The 22833-nt window shown below is 42.6% G+C and overlaps 1 protein-coding gene across 2 annotated transcripts in view; it reads left to right on the top strand.

The window, feature by feature from the left end:
• The window catches only part of brinp2 (bone morphogenetic protein/retinoic acid inducible neural-specific 2), a 269856-nt gene that overhangs the window by 197395 nt on the left and 49628 nt on the right, over positions 1-22833 (top strand). For both annotated transcript variants that reach the window (XM_085389173.1, XM_085389174.1), the window contains one exon: positions 3706-3942. In XM_085389173.1, the coding sequence (XP_085245299.1) occupies positions 3706-3942 (237 nt within the window). The remainder of the gene's footprint in view (positions 1-3705; positions 3943-22833) is intronic.

The following is a 22833-nucleotide window of genomic DNA, read 5'->3' as shown; positions in this document are numbered from 1 at the left end:
TCCGGGCCTGTCGGCTGGCTACAACGGACCGACCATTCGCCTGGGCCCGACAGCTGCGCGACGCGGCGGTGCGCTGGCTGCTGCAGCCAGCGCACCGCCGCGTCGCGTCGCGCGGGAACATCGGAGGGCGAGACGAAGCTGGTGGACAAGGTGGTGCTGGAGCAGTTCACGGAAGGATTGCCAGCGGAGACGGCGAGATGGGTCCGGTGCCACCGGCCCGCAAGCTTGGAGGTGGCGGTGACGCTGGTGGAGGACCACCTTGCCGCTGGAGGACCACCTTGCCGCTGGAGCAGGGGAGTCCGGGGACGCCGGACGGAGGCCGACCAAACAGGCCCCAGTGCCGGCCCCGAGGCGCCGTGTGCCGGCACCAGGGCAGGCAGAGCGGCTGCCGGCGCTGAGCCCCACTAACCCGTTCGCGGCGATGGTGCCGTCCAGGGGAACTGAGCCGAGTGGAGCCGCCCCCGAGCCACGGAGGGCAGCACAAACGCCGGGGCCGGAGTGTTGGAAGTGCGGGCAGCCGGGACACCTGAGGAGGGATTGTCCGCTTATGGAAGTGGGGCAGGTGTTCCGCGTTGCTGGCGCCCCAGCACCCTCCCCCGGTCCAGGAGGGACATACAGTATTCCGGTAAGGACTCGAGGGGGTATACGCCAAGCGTTGGTGGACACGGGCTGCACACAGACCCTCGTGCACCAAGGCTTGGTTCGCCCCGGGGCATTATTGGAGGCAGAATGGGTGGAGGTGAGGTGTGTTCATGGTGATGTGCACCGGTACCCCATAGTGCCGCTGCTGCTAAAATACAAGGGCCATACACATAGGGTAACGGCGGCGGTTAGCCCGCGCCTGTCGCACCCCCTGATTCTGGGTACCAATTGGCCGGGGTTTCATCAGCTACTGGGGTAGTACGCGGGAGTGCGATCACGACCGGAAGCGGGGTGTAGCGTGTGCGCGGCATTCAGCGGTGACGCGGGGTCGTCCGACACCGACTCCGGGGGGAAGGAGCCGGCGGGTCCCTCACGGGACGTCCCGCCGGCCCCGGAAGTGTCCCCCATGGGTGATTTCCCACTGGAGCAGTCTCGTGACGGCACCCTACGCTCAGCCTTTGACCAAGTGATGGCTATTGATGGTCATGTGGTGCGCCCTGAGTCCGCGCAGACCTACCCGCGTTTCGTCTTATTAAATGACCGATTATATCGAGTGAGTCGTGACACTCAGACTGAGGAAACACACACCCAGTTGTTGGTGCCGCAGGGAAACGCTTTTCCGGGCGGCCCACTATAACCCCATGGCAGGGCATATGGGCTACGAGAAAACTCTGGAGCGAATAACGGCCCGATTTTATTGGCCTGGCATCCGAGCGGATGTGCGCCGCTGGTGCGCGTCCTGCCCGGACTGCCAACTTGTTAACCAGCCGGCCATACCGAGAGCGCCTCTGCGCCCTCTCCCCCTCATTGAGGTCCCGTTTGAGCGCATCTGCATGGACCTCATCGGGCCGTTTCACCGGAGTGCACGCGGTTACCGCTTTGTGTTAGTCCTGGTGGATTACGCAACGCGGTACCCGGAAGCAGTTCCGCTGCGCACCATCTCGGCTAAGAGTGTGGCGCAGGCACTGTTTCAGGTCATCTCCCGAGTCGGAATCCCGAAAGAGATACTGACTGACCAGGGCACGTCGTTTATGTCTCGTACACTGCGGGAACTGTATGAATTACTGGGCATTAAATCTATTCGGACCAGCGTCTACCACCCTCAGACTGACGGGCTGGTGGAGCGGCTGAATAAGACCTTAAAGTCCATGATTCGGAAGTTCATTAACGAGGATGAACGCAATTGGGATCACTGGCTAGACCCTCTGTTATTCGCAGTGCGGGAGGTGCCCCAGGCCTCCACGGGATTTTCTCCCTTTGAACTGCTGTTCGGCAGGAGGCCACGTGGGGTGCTCGACCTGATTAAAGAAAGCTGGGAGGACGGTCCGAGCCCCGCCAAAAATGAGATTCAGTACGTGTTGGACCTGAGAGCAAAACTCCACACTTTGGGGAGGTTGTCACGGGAGAATTTGCTCCAGGCTCAGCAGCGTCAGCAACACCTGTATAACAGAGGGGCTAGACTCAGGCAATTTTCACCGGGGGATAAAGTGCTTGTGTTACTCCCTTCTTCCAGCTCGAAGTTGCTCGCCAAGTGGCAAGGTCCCTTTGTGGTCACACGGCGTGTCGGGGACGTGGACTATGAGGTCGCTCGGTCGGACAGGGGAGGAGCCGCGCAGATTTATCACCTCAATCTCCTCAAACTGTGGCGAGAGGTCGAAACCGCTTCTCTGGTGAGCCTGGTGAAGGAGAGAGATGAGTTGGGGCCTGAGGTGCCAAATTCTATCATTCCCACCTCCCTCCCTTGTGATGACCATCTCACACAGGCCCAGAGAGCGGACGTTGTCGCGTTGCAACAGCGCTTTGCGGACGTGTTCTCCCCCCTGCCCGGCCGGACGTCCCTCATCGAGCACCATTTCGTGACGCAGCCCGGCGTGACGGTGCGTTCACGGCCCTACAGGCTCCCGGAGCATAAGCGAAAAATCGTGCAGAGGGAATTGGCGGAAATGCTGAGGATGGGAGTAATAGAAGAGTCCCACAGCGCCTGGTGTAGCCCCATCGTTCTGGTGGCGAAGAAGGATGGGTCTATACGGTTCTGTGTCGACTATCGCAGGGTGAACGAAGTGTCACGCTTTGATGCCTACCCCATGCCTCGGGTCGACGAGCTCCTGGACCGGTTAGGCACGGCCCGCTTTTTCACGACGCTGGACTTAACCAAGGGCTATTGGCAGATTCCCTTGTCTGCTGAGGCCAGGGAGAAAACGGCCTTCTCCACCGGGGAGGAGTGGAGCAGAAGGCTCAACAGGGCGGCGCTGCGAGGCCGGTAAGAACAGCTGATGGTGTTTATGTACTGATGATGGTCTCCCTCCGCTGTGTTTATAGTGAGACGGGGAGGAGCGGCGAGGAGATCAGCTGGGCTCGTGAGCTGTCAGGCTGTGCGACTGAGTCAGCTGTCGAAACAAACAATTCAATAAATGTGGAAATTGGCAGTACATACCTGCGTGTGCGTGTATTTGTGCCTGGTGTATTCCACAGTGGTCACACCAGATACTGACCGGTTCTGGGTCCCCAGACCCCCAATAGCGCAAAAAACTGCACATTCCAGGGTGGCCTTTTGTTGTGGGCAGTCTGAGGTACACCTGTGCACTACTCATGATGTCAGATCAGCATCCTGATGTGGCACACCTGTGAGGTGGGATGGATTATCTCAATATAGCAGATGTGCCCACTACCACACATTTGGACTGATTTGTGACCACTGTTTGGGAGGGATGGTTATATTGTGTATCTGGAATGAATTTTAGGTCTCTACGTCCATCCCATGGGGAATGGGAGCAGTAACAAAGGTGTTGCGTTTATATTTTTGTTGAGTGTATGATAAAGGAAATTAACAATTGTTTAAAATCCTACAAGAAATCAGCTGGGTTAGAAATGCCAAATGTCAAGAATTTTACTTCACAGTCTTCTCAATTAAATCGCAAGTGCTAAAAATGTATTTTTACTTGAAGCCTTAAAAATAGCCTAAAATAAAATATGACTCTTTTAGAGTCTGCTTGTTCAAAAATAAGAGCATTCTAAAAAAAAATAATCCCAAATGCTTTACCATGTGCTTCCTTTTCTTTCCAGGATTACAAGATGTCCTGCCAGAGTTTCTGCGTGGGCGTTTTGTGGAGGCAGCCCTCAGCTACGTGGCATGCAACTCGGAGGGCGAGTTGCTCTGTCGCAACAATGACTGCTGGTGCCGGTGCTCTCCTCGCTTCCCAGAATGCAACTGTCCTTTTGCTGACATCAAGGTCATGGAGGAGAACCTGGAAAAGAGCAAAGAGGCGTGGAACAACTTCAACCAAGAGTTCATGGAATCAGGTATGGGTTCATGTTTCTAAGCAAGCTGTTGAGCTGCAGTTGAGCTATAAAGAGGTTGCGCTGAAGAATGCTTTGGTTTCGTTTCTGAACTGCTTTGGAAGAAAAATGCTTCACTTAACATCTGAATGCGTATAAAAGGTTTGTATGGCGATTCAAAAGCCTGCTGATAACTAATGCAAGATGTATTTTGGCGGTAAGTCTGCGGTGTGGTGTTTTGAGTTTGATTCTCAGATGCTATATGTCTTGTCACTGTTGTCGTTGTGATGAAACCTGTAACACTTATGGGAACAACTTTAACATCCATCGAAAAATATGTTCCACTTGACTTGGATCTTTGAGGTTCAGGTTTTTTTTTCTTCCAGCAGATATGTATGTAACACATTCAACACACATCTAGTGTGAGCCACTTACAGTCCAGAAGACAATTATCCTTCTATGCATTTAGTAAATCTAAAATAATATTTGAATATTTATAGACCACACCAGTCTGCTTTAGCACACAGTGTTGGAACCACAATCGTACACTGTCCAAAAAAACTAAAACATATTTTTTGTTCATATTTCAGCATAATTAGCATTACACTTGAGAATCAAAAAGACTCACAGTATGTCTATTTAATGCTTGCTTGGAGCTGCAATGAAATAGTTGGATAACCAGCAAGAGTGCAGTGCACTCAGCACTAGCAGCAATTTAATTTCAGAAAGAAGCTTGAAGAAATGTTGTTCAACAAATGAGTTGATACTGAATTGTTCTGCTCTTTAAACCTCTTAGATACAAAACAAATATTCAATGAATTACAAATCCTTAGAGTATTTGTGGTTTTTATGCAGATTCGTTTTCTTTAGTTTTGACATTACTTAGCAACATTTTCCACACAGCTATAATAACACTGAAAATCTTATTTGCTGGCCTTGCATTGAGGTAGGCTGTACAGAAAGGATGAGCTGTGGACAGCTGGACAGGGAGCGTGTTGCACAAGTTTGTTCGGTTCCAGTACCAGATGTAGATGCAGCAGGTGGGGTGGTGATGATTTATTCCTCCAAGCTGGAAGCAGTTTATGCTCAGTAACACTCTGGTTATACAGTGTGTACCTGTGAAGTGTTGCTATGATTATGTTCATAATTAGTCAGTTTGCAAGTTTCTGACAGACCAAAACAATAAGTTGGTACTCGGTTCACAGCTCAGTTAATGCAAACTTCATTAACAGCCTGATATACTCACTAAACACTTAAGTATGTACTTCTTGTTAGTAAGAGTTTGGATCCCCTGTATCTTCTGAATTGCCTTAATTCTTTGTTGTATAGATTCAACAAGGGGGATTTTGGTCAGTTTGGTTCATTGGTCTGAGATCTGGTGACTGTGTGGTCATTTGAGTGGAGCGAACTGACTGAAGTGGCACCATCTGCTCCAAGGTTTAACATGTTGTATGCTCAGAGATGCTCTTCTGATAAGCAGAGATGTTGTTTTCTGGCAACCACTTGATTGTAGAAAGCGGTCATTTGAATGTTTGCCTTTATTTCAGATCAAAGCAGTCTGGCCACTCTACTCTGACCTCTGACATTATCTATCTAAACCTTAAAGTGACTTTGTAGTTTTACTTTTCAGTGACCAAGAATTAGTACCTAACATCATTAGACGAGTGATTTTAATACTGTGGCTGGTCAGGATATAGTAGGAAAGAATGAAAAGTATGTATACAAGTAATGATACTTTTATTGCAAATACAGCAAAGTATAATTAAAAGTAGGCTGTTCTGTGTAACATCTAGAAAACCGCTGTTCTTTGTAAATAATTAAAAAAGTTAGAAAACATTGCTACATTTTTTAATTATTTCAATTTAGATAGTATTGTGTTAGTAATATTTTTAGCAAGCTAAAGTTAACTAGATTTACATTTATTTGCAGCATTAATTGATCCAAGTAGATCAGCAGAATGCAGGCAGAGACATCATTAAAGTTTGAATGCGCTAGCTTACATTATCCACTCAAATCAGCAATGCAAGCTAAGGCAAGCAGCATTAGCTTACACTAATGCTAATGCTGTAATGTGGATCCTCAAAGACAGAGCAATGTTCCCGAGCCTTAAATCTAAAGCCAGTGCAGAAGTACCTTAAATTTCAAATTGGTGGCAATGACCAGCGGCGGCGGGGACACTCCTCTGTATACTTAAAGAAGGTGTATTTAAGTTTTTGAGCAATTTTTGATTTATGGCCTCAGTAATCACTTTCCTAATGGGTTTATGGTTGCAGTTTGCTCATACCGTATTTTAACTTTTGATTGCATGAGGATACTTTGGAACCACAGACTATAAGCACTGTCATTACTGAGGTTTACACGATTTATATAGAAAATATGCATCTGGGCACAGGTGAGGAAAGTATGTAGTTATTAAAAAAGTTAAATGTTGTCTCAATCTATGTGCAAATGATAGGCACACAATACATTTGATGTTACTTTGTAGAATTTAGTATTTAAGCCGGTGCTGTATAAACATAATGTAGTACAATCATAGTCCAGATTAAAAATTTGATTTACTGCCAATAAAAGCTTTTGAAACTTGAAAATTTTCAAAAACAACAAACAAAAAATAAAAACACAGAAGCTACAGAATACATGAAAAGCTTGTTCATCACTGCCAAAATTTCTGGCCATAACCATGGTTTCTGACCAATTTACAGGAAAGTGAAGGTTATACTTGAGCATGCTGAGAAACAATGAGAGAGCCTCAATCAGGTTAACAATCTCACTCTTGTTGTTTTCCAGCAAGCCGACCTATTCGTCATAGAAAGCAAGACACAGGTGTGTCATATAATGATGGCAATGATGCCAATAACTCGGACATCATTTCCTAAACTGGATAAAGCATTGTTTTTTTTTTTCTCCTTTGCTACATCTCAACACATCACCAGCTCACTTCTTAATGACTTGGAATATGTAGGCAGAATTTAATTGGAGACGGGTTTCTGGCAGTTTTTTGTGAGCATCTTGAGTTTCCTCACAGAGATTAGCAGATTGTGTGTGTGTGTGTGTGTGTGTGTGTGCTGACATATAGGTTGAAATTGCTCTTTAAGTGACATTATGTTGCTAAACAGCATTTTTGTGCATTCACTTAGGCTCATTTTGACAGCACCTGACTTTGCAAGGTTTCTTTTACTTCCTTTTGCTGCGTGTTAAGTCTTTATAAAGAGGCGCTGACAAGGAGCACAGACAGGAGGAGGATGTGTAATTGCATGGCTTTTCTTGTTCTGCTGACTTTATGGGTTTTGTCAGGAGCTTAACTTTGTGTTGTTTGTCATAGAATATGAGGCCTTTAGTACATCTGCAGCCCTGTGTGTTTGAGCAATGAGCTAAGAAAATATCCGGAAAGGCTCCCCAGTTTGTAACACACCAACAAAGGGCAGACCAAAGCACAGGCAGGCATAGATTGCTCAGCCACAGGCATGACTGCATTCAGGGGATCATCAAAGTTTTATCTAATTTTAGGGAACACTCACAATCCAATTTCACGTTCACACACTACCAGTCACCTAGCATGAGGCGAGTTGGGATGAAAAATGAATGCAGAAAAAAGAGAGGAGGCTAATCTACATGACAAATATTGTTTGACTTTCAGAGCTTTAAGAGCAGGTGTTAGTATTCATTGTCTCTCCCTCTTTCTCTCTTGCTAGTTTTTCAGCAACTTTTCACTCTAACACGAACACACACACACACACACACACACACACACACACAAAGTGGATTCTAGCTTCTGGGGTTGTCTAGGAAGTTGGGCTGAATCTCGTCTGCTGGGACAGGCTGATAAATTTATTGTGGCGAGAGGAAAACAACTGGGAGGTTGGTGTGTGTGACAGATTGCTCATGTGTGTGTCAGAGAGACAGAAGGAGGACATAGAAGAGACTACATCACTGTGTGTGCCAAACAAAAGAGGAGAATAATACCCTCGAACCTCAGCCAATTGCAATTTGAAAACCAAAGTCCCAAAGCTAGGTTGATAGCTAGCTACAATCACACACACACACACACACACACACACACACACACACACACACACACACACACACACACACACACACACACACACATACATCACAAGAGCTCTCTGTTCTAAGGCTCTTCTCTCTCTCTGATAGATCTTATGCAAGGTTTTGGGAGGCAAGATGTCCCAGGAAGGTGTGAATAAGTTGGAACATCACACCTTTGGTTTCGTGAAATTGGAAAACACTACCAGCTTTAAGGCTTAGCACCAGATCCTCTAATACCTTGACTTCATGGTGTGTTTATGAAATTGAAGTGACATATTTGTAATACAGTGCTGTAATTTATGTGTCCTCTGTCACAGGCTTAAAAGTTGGTACAGAGTAGTTTTGCCTTGATACAATACTGCTTAGTTCTATTTTCTCAGTGTCTGATTGGCCATCTTTTGTGACAGTACATACACTAATAAACAAACATATATAATCATATTTCCACAAACAGTGACCAGAGCCTTTATTTTCCCCAGCCACATAAGATAAAGGCCTTATAAGCCTCTACTTAAAGCTAAAATGTAATTAGTGGTAGGATTTTAATTTCTCCCTGTTTAATCAGTGTAACTGATCATATGTTGGTCCAGGGTTTTTCTTTGATCTACTCTAATTTGCCCTCTTAAACTCGGGACATTATAGTTTCAAATGTAAAGCCCTCCAGTAGTTTAGTGAGGCATCTCCAGACTGGTACACTCAGATGGGAGTAATGATGACAAAGAAAAATAAATCAGAATGAAGGAACGAGATGCCACCACTGTGCCAGTGTGAACACAGCACAGCACGATTACATTGCTGAAATGATTTAATTAGAAGCTGTTTAAGGCATCTTAGCTGGTAACCCTGACCCTAATGAAAACGTTTTGGGTGTGTTTAAGTTAAAATGATTGCTTTCATTGGTCCCTGGTTGCCAAGATTTCTGACAACAACTTAATAAAAACAATAATTCTACATTCTGATTGCCTTGGGTTGGTGCTTCATTTGCATATTGCAGGGTTAGATTTGGGGTTGTCAGCAGTGATGACAGTAATGAGAGGGTAAAGGAAAGAAAGTTGAATTCTTAAAATTATGCTTCAGATTCTTAACATAGTCAGTGATCTCCAAAATTGTTCAGTCAATAACACCGTAGTTAACAGAAGATCGATATTTTATTATGATATTTGGTGGCCTGTCTCTCTTTTGGGACATTCTGCCCTTCCACAGAATATTGAAGAATATTGCAGCAGCAGGATGGCAACACAAAACAAAGCAAGCACTGATGACAACAGACATGACACTGATACAAAGTCAGATACAAAATTTGATGCCATCAGCCGATCTAATGTGGTGGCATTTCAGTTTGACTCATGGCCTTGTGATTTGATCAGAAAAGGGAAAGAAACTGTATGTTTGTTGTTTTTTATAAATCCCCCAAACCCAAAAGTCAACACTAAGTTTGTGTCATTGTGCCCAACGTTCAGAGCTCTTCTGCTGAGGGAAACCAAAGAGTCACAGATAAAAAGTAGCAACTGATTCCCTGTTTTATATTTCTGGGCAATTTATGTGGGAATGATTCCAAGTAAACTACAATGTATACGTAATATAAGTACAGGGCTGGTCACATTAAGTTAAAATGAAACAAAATGAATCATTCATGTATCCAAGCAGTTTTGAATAGCCTGATACTCCTCCCAGCATTGTTATAAGCAATCAGAAACCCCCCAGTGATCCATGACTTTAGAAGATAATTAACTGAACTGAGCCAACACAGGTGACACAACACTACAGTGACACATGGACTGAAGTGCCAGCCTTAAGAGCCAATTTTATAATGAAATTCTGATAGGGTTTAGAATTAGCATATCATAAGAATGTTCCACTCAACAAACAACCCATTAAGCTGGATCTTTACGGTATTAGCACAGCTGATGTGAGGAATGTGAGTTCTTGGCCCACCATATATGTTGCAGGGAGTTAGGAAACGAATGAGGTCACTCATACATGAAACGTAAGATGGAGCTTCTTGGTAATTAAGATTCAATTCCCTGCTCCAGGGGTGGATAGTAGGTAGTGTAAACTCCCTACTGAGAGAAAGTCAGAGTTTTAAAAAAAAAAAGGAAAAAGTTCAAGTAAGTGTTTCATTTTCTGCTGTGTTCAGTTCAGGTGAGAGACTGACACATGACATGCGAATTATTAACCAGAATAATGTTCAGGTGAATGCCCCATACTTTAAATACTTTACAATCATTCTATTTTAAAAAAGGAAACCATTAAATTCAAAGTCCAGTTCTTTTGATTCTGCTAAGCATACACCAACTACAACATTTCGGCAACACAAGAATTTCCAACTGCATATGGAGGTGAAGGCAACTCTTTCATGCACATTGTGCTCGCACTCTAAACATTGACTTTTCACCTGTTAGTCTGACATTGCACTCCAAATGACTTCCTCACAAGAGACAAACACTGAGAGCAATTTAGAGGTAAAAGCAGTCTTCAAAGCCTAATAAAATGTGCAGAATATCTGTTCTCATGTGCTGAGTGGCTCAGGAGGTAGAGCAGGTCATTAATCAGAAGGTTGGTGGTTTGATTCCTGGCGACTTCAGTCTATGTGCTAAGGATACATTAGCGCTGAGTATCTTTCTCTTTCCTTGAGAAAGAACGCATCATTAATTCTGAATGTGTTCATGTGAGTGTGAATGCTAACGAGAAAGCACTTAGAATGTGGCCCGCATAGCTTTGTGGGAATGAGACAGTTTGTATAAAGCGATTTGAGAGCTTAAGTAGAAACGCATCATATAAGAACCACTCCAAGAACCACTCCATTTACTAATTAAAATGAGGCATATAGTATATGGACAAAATGGATATCTACACATTGAAGAGACTGTATGCCGTGAATCTCCTGCACATAGCTTTGAAGCTGAAGTTAATGTTAGAGTAGCTGGCAACTTTCATGCACAATGCAGCTCAACACACGGTGACTTGTGTGGGCACTTTGCTCCCGAGTTGATGTGGTTCCTAAACACTTCCACTTAATACCACTTACAGTTTATCATGGAACATCTAGGAGAGAAATAATTTCCTAAAGTGACCTGACCTGCAGTGGTGGCATCCTGTTACAATACCACAACTGAATTGCATGAGTTCTTTACAATGTGTACAACATGATCTGGCTGACGACAACAACAAAAGTGACAAAGCACCTAAAAGCTCTTATATAAAAAACAACTAAATACCAGGTTTGGGAGCATTAGCTACATCTCAGTATGACATCATTTGAAATGTTAAGCAGACATAAGAGACAGCAAAGAGCGTTACCGCTGTGCTGGTACAGAAATTTCTTTTGTAGGGGCGGCATTGGCAATGTGTTTAATAATGGTTAAAGTTTTAGGATGAGGGTTACATTTTTCATCAGAAACAAAGAGAATACAAACTGATGGTCATTGTGGTGCAGTAGTATGGATGAACAGTGGACACAAACAAACACCAACATGAAAGAAAGACAAGAAACCAAAACAAAGCTTCAGCATGAGAGTCACTGACAAGACTCCATTTACAGCACAAGATGAGTAATTTATATGTTTCTTAGTGGCTGGTAAACCATTTGCTACACTTGATTCAGCATTGAAACAATATGCAGAGACAAGTTTCAATATATGGCTGGAAGAAGACAACAAAACAGACTAAACTGCAACCAAGAGTGTTTCAGACAACATTCAGCAGAGTTCAGTAGGGAGGGGTCATTGTTAGGAACTGAACACCGCACAGCAGAATGGAATCCCAGCGGTGATAGGAATTAGGCCAGGATCCTGTGGAGTCTAGGAGAGGTGGAGATTGGAGGAGCTTGACAGCATGGGAAAGTGGAAGGGATATAAAAGTTAGATTAGCCACCTAACATCTGGGAAGCAGACAGATGTGTGACTACTGATCTTTCTTATTGAACTTTGGCATAAGCTTCATTTTAGTCATTAACACGCTACACTGTTTGAATGAATTTCCTACCAAAAATCAAGATTCTAAACTTAAACATACGCACTGAAATCGTACTTGGTTTAATAGTGACACATTTTGACTCATTATTGAAAATTGGAGTCAGGAACACTGTAAGCCCAGAATATGTAGCAAAGATGTAAAAGCTTAGCTTAAAGGCATCCACATAAAATGGTGTACAAGAGAATGACAAGGACCGTGTCTCTTCCGATAAGAGGAAATACAGCACTGCAGCCCATTGAAAAGACAAGAGCCTCAGCAAACACAGGAGAGGCTTCAGCAGCTAACAGAGACTCTATACGTCATCACTTAACCAGCATTATGAGTCTTATCAAGTAGTAGCACATTGCTTTTTATTTTATTTACTCATTTTAATTTTAATTGTACTGTTTGATGTTGCCATGGACAATTCATGAAACAAAGGTGCTGTACTGATGTTGGTGTGTACTTGTCTGCAGGTTGTCTATATTTCTTGTGGAATATGATGAAGGCTTATCAGATTAAACTGTGATGGCAGATGTTACATAAAAGCTGCTACCATTATAGTTTATATCTTATTTATATTTACTCCTCAGTAACAGGCTCATTACCGAACTTCAAACCTCTTTCCATATTGCAGTATGCTTTTCTTTCTCCAAGCAGTACAACCTCTGAGAGCTGTTGGCATGGCTGCAGACTCTTATCCTGTCTTTGTTTAGCATAAGTGGTGCGTATAAGCTGCATGTAGCATGTTTCTTTTAATTAGTTGACTAATAATGAAGCACTCCATATCGAGAATAGGAAGAAGAAAGACAGAAAACCTTTTATACACAGGTTACCATTGTGAGGACATACTGTACCTGCTGCATCACAACACCAGTCACAATGTTAATTGGATATGCTGAGTGAAGTTGGTAGTAACCATTAAGTAGGCTAGAAATACTGAGGGGAAAAGTATGACACTGACTAGATGGTTCTTTACCAAAGAAAAGGTTTGTTTCTTTTTAGTATGTTTGAGTCATACACACACATCAAACACAGTCTGGCTGTCCACGTGGCAGGATGCAGGTACACTGCAGAGTGAGGCTTCGCTAAAAGGAAACCTTCTCTGCTTAAGCATACATAAGCAGAGAAACAGTGTGTGTGATTCAAAGCTCATCAACAAGGGACACCTTTAACTTCTGGCAGAAGCACAACAGCATCTACTTGGAGTCATTAACTCGTTTAAATGCTCTGCATGGTAACACAGAGCAGCAGCAAAGGAATATGAAGTCATTTTCAGAGAACAGATGCTTCCTGTGGTGCAAACACTATTTCTCTTCAAGGCCAGATTCCAAATGGAGTCTAGCTTTAAATGTGGTCAAATAGAACAACAGCGCACTCACAAATACCAGTTTACTGCAGTTCTTTCATTCACTGGCTGATGGAGTTCACAAAAAAGCGAAGCTAGAGAAGGGTTGATGGGTGGGTCAGCAAAATGTGTAATTTTGAAAATTTTACTTGAAAATGGGTATAATGGATGAAAACTAAACCGCAGTTTTCAACATTTTACTCAGTGGTTATCAGAATTTAGAAGCAATTGCAGATCTAAATATCCCTTTATTTTATGAGCTTGTAGTGAGAACTGCAGTGGTTTTTGCATTTGCTCAGTAATTTGCCATCAAACCTTGCAGGAAATTGAAAGCAGCACGGAAAACTGTCAGGCAACACAGAGAACTGATGTGGACTTTAAAAAACATATATTTGGTAGTTCACCCACTAGCACCTTGCACATTGGAGGTTTTCATATGTGAATAAAAGCGCTGTGAGCTCTACACATACAAAATAGGATAGGAGGATGTTAGTGAAGTTCATGTAAAAGTTCATGTAAAAGATTCTAGTGTCAAGTGACTTTTTTTGGATTTTACACAAAGGATCTTAAAGTTATTCCATTTCTGGGTCATTATGAGATCAGCAACAGTGGCAAAAGTTTCAGGCATTCTTCTTTTTTACCCAAGTAAAAAGTGAAAAACTACAGGCTTACTCAAAGTCAGAAAGAATATTTTTACCAGCTATTACTGTGCAACACTAGCTGATCTTTATGCCATATTAACAAAATATTAGTACATGGGAATAGAGACTTTATTTTGACTTTGCTTCCTAACCAAAACAGAAAAAATCAACAGTTAAAGTGAGATTTGGCAGGTGGGGCACCCCAAGATTGGTTATAGTGGGTCAGTGTGGTTAAAAAAATCACAACTCACAATCATTTCTTTGTGATCAGCTGACCTGTGCTGCTGCTGCCTTGAGCTGTACTGCTCTTTATGGATTTACACAACTGAATTCAACAAGATGTAACCCAATATCTCACAACCCATCTTGGCTAATTTTCCCTACACTCGAGTGTACTGTTTATATTGTCTTTACAACACAGTATGCCACCCATCAACCTTGAAGTAACATGAAGTTAGTAGAAGTCAGTTTGTTTTGAATGATGTTTCACAATATGAAAAAAACACGACTTCACTAACACAATACACAATGTTGGATATGAAAACGAGACCATTATACATCAGCTTTAAATTTACAGTTGGTCAAATGTCAGTCTGCACCTTTAAATATAGCCTCTCCTCTTCCTCTGCTCCCTCATTTTAGGCTCAAATCAGTTTGATATTTGTCTGAAGGCGCAAGTTAAAATGTGTTAAACCTAAAGTAACGTGCCTGTTTTGAAAATTTAAGGATTAGAAAGTTGTCAGAAAAAATAAATACCCATTTAATATAGAGATACCTGAAAATACTACTTAAGTAAACTAAAGAAGTGTTTGTGCTTTGTTGGTTCTCACCTCTGGAAATCAGTAAAATGTACTTTAACTGGCCTGAAAATGTATCTAAAAACCACTAAACTTAGCATCTTTCCCCTTTGCTGTAGTGCAAGTAAGCAAGCCCTATTTAATCATCATCGTCTTGTTACAACAGGCAGACATTTATTACTGATTAATCTATAAATCCTGATTATGAAAGTGTATCTCTTTTTTTCTGTCTGTACACTTGTAATCCTCCTTTCAACTTCTTCGTTCTGCTTCATATCGCTCCTCTTGTAATTTTGTAGCGCAGGACAGATTGCCTAATTGTCTCTCTTCCTCCATCATGTTAATGAAAAAGAATCCCTGCAAGCTAACAGGAATCTGTCTGATCATTTGTACCACCTACAAATAATCCTGGCATGGATTCCACTCAGTGCTATCAGGACCCCACTGCTTTGAATCTCTGCCCATTTCCACCTTTATTGCTGTCATAAAGCATGCTGTGTCAAGGTGTAGATGTAGGTGATTTGTTAAAGCAAAAAAACAAGTAGGGTTCTTTTTTTCTTTTGTAGATGGATAGAAGGATGTAATCTGAAGATTTGGCAGCATTTACCCTCCTAATTTAATCTTCCTCATTTATTTCACAGGAGGAAATGTTTGGCAGAGGTAGTCTTTGCCTGTGCTACTAGTACTTTTTTCTTTTGTTTGTTTCTCTATTTCCCTCTACCTGTGCATCTCTGCATCTTCCTTGTGTACTGCAGGAATATCTATCTATCTATACACTACTGGTCAAAAGCTTTAGAATACCTCAATTGCTCCAGTTTTTTTTTTTTATTGAAAATTATGCAGTTTAATGTCTCATTGCACTCTGAAATGATAATAGAAATAAAATATTTTTCAGAAAGTTCCTTCCATTTCTGTTGCAGAAGTTCCCATAAATGTGTGGCACTTGTAGCTTGCTTCTCTTTCACTCTTCTGTCCAGTTCATCCAGCTGGATGGGGTTTAAGTCTGGAAACCATCTTGGGTTTTTTTCCTGAGGTAGTTCTGGCATAGCTTGGACTTATGTTCTGAGTCATTATCTTGCTGTAGGATGAACCCCTGACCAACTAGGCACATACCAGAGGTTATTCCATGGTGCTGCAGAATGCTGTGGTAGCTGTTTTGGATCAAGGTGCCTCACTCTGTACAAGTCACCGACACCTGGACCATCACACTTCCTCTTCCATGTTTCACACTTGATGCCAGACACTATGGAACCATCCTTTCGCCTACTCGAGATCCTGCGTGATGAACTGAAGATTTCAAATTTTGATTCATCAGTCCATAATACCTTCTCCTAGTTTTCAGTAGTCCAATAGCAGTGTTTCATGGCCCAGGCAAGCCTCTTTGTCTTTTTGTGATGCCTTAGCAAGGGTTTTCTTGCTGCGACTCGAGCTCGAAGTCTTCTCTTGACTGTTAAAAACTAAGACTTGCTACACGTTGGGTGAGTGCCGAATGTTTGCTTATGTGTATATGGGGGTGGGAATGCACGTTTGTGTCTGCGTTCGCATGTTCGTCTGTGTCTATATGTCAGGTTGGGTCTCAGACTCCACCTCTCTGGGAACACCTCAGGCTCTCCAAGGTATGAAGGCCTATCTCCCCTCACCACACTCCCTGCTGGTGGCTGATGCCCTCAGAATTTGGTGCGCTGGTGGTTCTTGGTGTCAGGGGCTGGGAGCTCATGTATGTACCGGCTCACTCCTGGTGGCCGCTTGGCGGGGCCTGGTGCCTGTGGCCCAGCTGGGCCCCTTCTCGGGGGTGGGGCGCCCTCAGGCCCCTGGGCCTGGGGCTCGGTCCTCTCTGGCACAGCTGGCTGCTGGCAGAGCCCGCGGGCACGTCACTGCAACCCCCTCCGGCCTCTGCTCCATGGCTGCTGGGTGACTGCTCACCTGAGGCTCTCCTCAGCTCTTCCCAGGAGGGTGGCATGGTCCCCCCCCCTTTGGTGGTCCTCCTTGGGTCCTTGTACTCTGGGGCCTCTGGATGTCTGGGGCCTGGATCTCCTCCATACCTGCTTCATGCCCTGGGGGACGGGGCTATGGCTCCCCACACTCCCTAGCACAGTGGTTCCCAAACTTTTTTTGCTGGGCCCCCCTTTGTTTTACAAGAAAAATGTTCGCGCGTGCGTGTGCACACCCATATTTTGCTCCATTGCGATTTATTTCACACCTCAAACATTTAGCAAACAATTAAGCAAATACAAGTAATCTGCAATAAATTACAGGTAGTAAGAAAATAAACTAACTTTTTTACGCTACATCCGCACCTACACGGGTATTTTTGAAAACGCAGCTATTTCGTCCACACATAAACGGCGTTTCGAATCACCGAAAACTGAGATTTTCTAAAACTCCTTTTTTGCGTTTACGTGTGGACGAGGAATACAGAGTTCATCACGCAACGTCAAAGGTATGTGCCTTTTTTCACGTCAGGCTGTGCACCACGTTATTGTTTACATGAGATGAATAGCACAATGGCAGATTGAGACAAAATACTGTTAATCTGACTATCTGCAGGCTTTACATGCTTACATACACACATACAGTTACTGTCCCTCCATTTACAAAGGCAGAGGTGTCACGGTGTGATAATTTTACGTGTCGTTGTTTTTTTCCTGTGTAATAATATTCAACATTGCTGTCAATACATTTTTCAGAAAATGCCTCTCTGTGCAAAATGGGTTTAAAAACATAAACAACTGTGGGATACTGTTTGTCCGGGATTTGAACCGGGGGACAAATCGTGGCAGGATCAGCCTGATGTTATTTGTATCCCGCTGTAACTTTACTGTATAAAGAGCAAACATCTCCAAAATGTCAGGAGTAGTTAGTCATTACAAGAAGTGTTTGTGAACTAAAAATCACGAATGTGGGATACTATTTGTCTGTGATTTAAACAGCCCAGCACTGCTCCCCACGAAGGGAAAACCAATTCTACAAGGAGACCTACCTCGGCACTTGTGCAGGTGAAACCAAAGGGAAGATATGCTTCACCATATTTTCTAGTCTTTGGCTTAGAATGAAGTTGGTTTGGAAACATATTCAGAGATTCTTCATCTCCTGCTTTGCGTTTCTGTAGGCGCCCCGTGCTGGCAGTATCCAAGCGTTTTGTTTTTTTTCCCCCCTTTTCATCCCATGCCCCCCCTGCCATGGCTCTGAGCCCCACACTTTGGGAAGGTCTGCCCTAGCAGATTGTTACATGGAGAAACCTTTTGAATACAAGTGCGCTGTTCCACACAGGTGTGCACAGACACAAACTACCTTTCTTGGCTGCTACCTCAAAGCACATTGTGCGCTGTCGTCTTGCGTGCTGCACAATAACATTTAATATTTAGTATCTACTGTTAGCTAGTTTATTGTGATGTTTTGTATTTGTTATGTTTGTTATGTTGCTCTTTTTTGTTGTCTCGACAAGTGATCCAGGTGTTTTTTTTTTTTTTTTTTTTTTTTTTTTTGTTTGTTTGCTTTTTTTTTCTCTTCCCCCCTTTCTCACCATCTCTTCTCCCCTCTATTTTATCTTTCTCTCCCTCTCTTTCTTTCATTCTTTCTTTCTCCCTGTCCTATCCCCCAGTCATGTCTGTCCCGTCTGTAACGACTGAAAAAAACAAACAAACAAAAACACAACAACTAAGACTTGCTTGCTACGAAAACTGTGCTTTCAGCTGCTGTCCTGTGAGCCGCCTAAAACGCAAGCTGTTAACTCTCAGAAACTTGTCCTCTGATTCAGTTGTGGCTTCGGGTCGCTTCCTGTCAGAGTTTTCCCATTTTCAGAGTGTCTTTCGATGGTGAAGGAAACTGTACTCACTGACACCTTGACTTTCTTTGCAAATTCTCTGTAGGAAAGACCTAAGTCTTTAAGCGTTATGATGATCTGTCTCTCTTCCATTGTTAATTTACTTTTTCTCGCCATTTTTGTAGCAACTCACTACTTTCTGCAGTATAATACCGTTCATCTGATGCTCACGAGAGCATAGTAGCACAGTGTGTTCCTGCTATTATGCAGACAGAGGGGGTTTTAAGAAATCCAGAAAGGTGGAACACCTGTAGGAATTAGTAGCACCAGCTTTCAAGGCTTGATCAACCTCCACTGCTACAGAACAGCCCATTGTATGGTCCCTGAAAAGGGCCTTTTTGCATAATTCTGAAACGTACATTATTTTTCTTTCTTTTTTTTAACCTCTGGCAGTTCACCACTTACCTTTGTACCATTTCAAGCTATTCAATGAAGTTGAAGGACTGGAACTGCAATAAATAACTGGAAAAATTGGGGTGTTCTAAAACTTTTGATCAGTAGTGTATATATTTTTTCATTGTGCGCTACAGTATATGTTTTGTGAAAGCAAGGAAAAGCAAGCACGGCATTGTTACCATGTTCACATACAACACAAAGCATGAGACCCTTTGCATTAGTGCGTTTTTCAGAAAGGCACCAATATAAAATATGTAGTTTCATAGTTCAGAAATATCCCATTTGAAAAAACTATTAAAAAAATGCACCAATGATCATGTACATATTTATAGACATTCTGTATCCATTGCTTTCTATTATTACCCAATTGTCTTGGGAAAAACATGGAAAAACATGGAGATGAGAAAAAATAGTTTAACTTTTAGGACCACATGCTTTCATGACTAACTTCTCCTGTCTGTATTAACTTTCCTTTAAAAATGAAACACCTAGTGAGAGTGAGAAAATGCTTGCTTTTTAGTGCCTCAAATTCTCAGAAAGGCTTGCTCCAAAAGGTTCAATATAACCAACAGTCAGGGAAATGCGAGAATTTTCTATTAAAACAGCACAAACTGTTTACCATCAAGAGTCTGATCTGCACTGGACTAGAAGATGAACCTGGAAGTAGCATATATTTTTAAAGCACACAATGTTTACATTTGGGTTTACTATCTGCTCTGAATAAAACTTGTAGTAAATGCAAATCTGGTCATTATAAGCACTGCAAAAGAATAGTTATTGTAATACTTTCGGTGAACCTAAACATGCCACCTAATGGCATTAAAATTGGGGCATCTACACTATATCTTCAGCCAGAAATGAAAAATAGGAAAAAAATAGGACTGTACTGTTGGCCCGAAGTCATTTTAACATTAGAAAATGGTGACAGTGAGAATCAACACACATGTTGTGTTTTCTCCTCACTGAAACGAGCATCTTCATGTGCATTATGAATGAAGCACAATTTCTTGGTTATGAAATAAACATAATTACTAGTGTAGTGCAAGTATTATTTAACAATAATGGACAGAAGAGCACAATGTCAAAGTGTTTCCTTGTTATATACTCCTGATACTACAGGAACGCTGGTCAGTCTGTTCCTGGCCGTTTTTGTATACAGAGACATGACCTGAGTCAGTCGTTTTGACCACTGAATGAACGATCACTGGAAAGATTAAATATAGATTGCATACTATGAGTTGTCCAGAGCTAACAGTAAAAGGTCCAAGTTATCCCAAGGCTTTAAATTCTTGACATGTTCGTCCCTTCAGGTTTAACATCAGCAGTAGAGGTCTTAAAAGAGAACGGGCACCTGGAGTACATGTGCATAATTGCTATTTTCAAAGAAAATCCATATGCAATCATTCTCAGACAAATGGTCAACGACAGCCATAGCTGGACTGGCCATCGCTCGGTGGGCAGATGGTGATTTTTCGTTTTTATGGGCCGATGTTTTTTTCTGTAATGGTATCAACAATGAAAGGTGGTGGATTGGCCAGATGCTGGCCGATGTGTAAAAATAACTCAGTTGCTTTGTAGTGGCTATGGCGGAGCTTCCACAGAGGCCAGCAGGTGGATGAGGGAAAGTGGAGGCAGGAGGAGCAGAGACCCGAGGTGGCCGCCGGTCCGAGTGTCAGGTGAACTGAACTTCAGGTAAGAAGTTATGACCTGCAGGCTCTCTGGGTCAGATATAAACCAAGTTTAGGTGGAGTTTATTTTCGTTGTGCTGACTTTTCACAGTCAGTTACAATAACTACTGCGTGCTAGCTAACATGACGGAGTTTCTATACAGCTGGGTGGGTGCTATGATGTTACTGATAGTGAACTTGATTTTATTTATAAGGTTAGTTAGTAGAGTTGCCAACCGTCCCGTAAAAAATGGAATCGTCTTCTATTCAGAGAAAATATTACGCGTTTTGTATTGAGCTGAAAAGAAACACAGTTTGTCCCGTACTTCAGCTAGAATGGAAAAAGACACAAGCCTGGAGTTATTCTGTGTGTTTATGCTGCACAGCTGCCTCTTCTTCTCTCATTCTCTCCCCTCCCTCTCCTGTTGCTACTTCAATGAAACTGATCAATGATCAGCTGATTGGCTTTTCTGTTGCAAATCCCATCGTTTGTTTATCGTCCACTTTGCGCCAGAAAGACGAAACCAGCGGAACAACAGCAGCCCGTTTAAGATTGATCAGTTGTTAGAATTTTTTAAATATTTGCTGGAGCAAAAATATATTTGCTATGTTTGCTGGAGCCACAGCTGTAAAAGCTGCTGGTCATGATCTGTTGAGAGGGAAACATGAGGATAAAACCAGGAGATGTCCTTACTGAATCATCACAGCTAAACAGGTGATGGAGAAACAGGTTTACGTTTTAGGTGACATGAATGAGTTGAAGGGAAGTTATAAACTGTTTCTGAGAAATAACACCAGGATCCTTTTCTAAGTAACTGACAGCTGGTAACTGTGCAGGGGCGGGTCTAGCAAAGTTTTGCCAGGGGGGCAGGTCGGGCATTAACAGGGAGAGGGGGGCACAAAGAAATACTTTTCTTTCTTATTCTCATTTAAAATGTCTCGCTTTTAATAAATAATTATCTGAATCTTACAACCAAAGTTTTTATCTGATGTAAAATGTATAGAAATCATACATATAGCAACAAGACTGTACATCACTGTAACAACAGCATCTGTTTTCATTCAAAGGCTTTATGGCTTTTCCTAGAATACCTGGTGGACCGGTCTCTAAATGCCTGGGCCAATTTTTTGTCCCAGTCCAGCCCTGGTGACAGCAAAATGCTTGCTGAAAGCTGAAAAGATGTTATTCTGACCTTAGGCTAAATAGCTATAGAATATAACATATGGAAGCAAGAAGTGGTGCAATTTTGTCTGGTCTGAGCAGAAACTTGTATATGCAAGTTAGATTCTGATTTGGCAGCTTTTCATTTGGTCCTTGAATACCTAAATGCCAGACAGTAAACATGGACTTTTTGTAACCTAAGTTCATATTTCTAACCAAAGCCTGTAACCTACTCAAAAAGCCTGAGGATAACATAAAATAAGCTCTATTCATCCTCACTTCCAAGCAGGATCGCAGCAGAATTGTTCTTTTTACCTGGCTAAATCACTGGGGTAATGTATGCTAAACACATAACCTGTTTACATAATATGTTCTGAGTTTTTGTTTTCTAAATGAAAGCTCAAGTGGCCAAGTGCATGATGTTAAATGCTTTTGGCTATGACCAAATGGGTCAGAGTGGGGCATATTGGAAAATTTTGTTCAGTTCAGTTTTATTTATGTAGCATGAAATCACAACAACAGACACCTCAAGGCGCTTTATATTGTATGATAAAAAACCTACAACAGAAGAGGAAAAGAGGGAAAAAGATGATTTGGCGACAGAGGAGAGGAAAAACTCCCTTTTAACAGGAAGAAGCTTCCGGTAAAACCAGGCTCAGAGTTGGGCGGCCATCTGCCCTTACCTGTTGTTAAGAGAGGAGGAAAACAGGACAAAGACAGCAAAGAAGTAGCATTTGCATAACTCTGGCTGTGTGGGTTGTTCCTTACCTGAAACGTGTCAGACATGTTGTTTGCATTCCTTTTTCTGTCTCTAGTACTTAAAGGGTTTATACTTCATTAAAAAAACAAACATATTTCTAGTTGGAAAGCTCTCTCACAATGATAATGTCAACCTTGTAAATAAGATTTTAAATCTCAATGGGTTGTTTTTCCTGGTTAAATAAAGTTATTAGTTTTAAGTTCCAACAATTGCTTTGATAGAAACACAGACACACACATGATCAACTCACTCTAATGGATTGGTCACCCTCACCCCACCATGAGGTAATTCAGCTGCTGAGTGGGAAAAGATTAGGTGCC

The sequence above is a fragment of the Rhamphochromis longiceps genome, linkage group LG18, assembly GCF_057381845.1.
Source record: "Rhamphochromis longiceps isolate RC_006_pf linkage group LG18, R_longiceps_female_GT1.1, whole genome shotgun sequence".
Lineage (NCBI taxonomy): Eukaryota > Metazoa > Chordata > Actinopteri > Cichliformes > Cichlidae > Rhamphochromis > Rhamphochromis longiceps.
The sequence above is the reverse complement of the archived record's forward strand: the minus strand, read 5'-3'. Positions and strand labels throughout refer to the sequence as shown.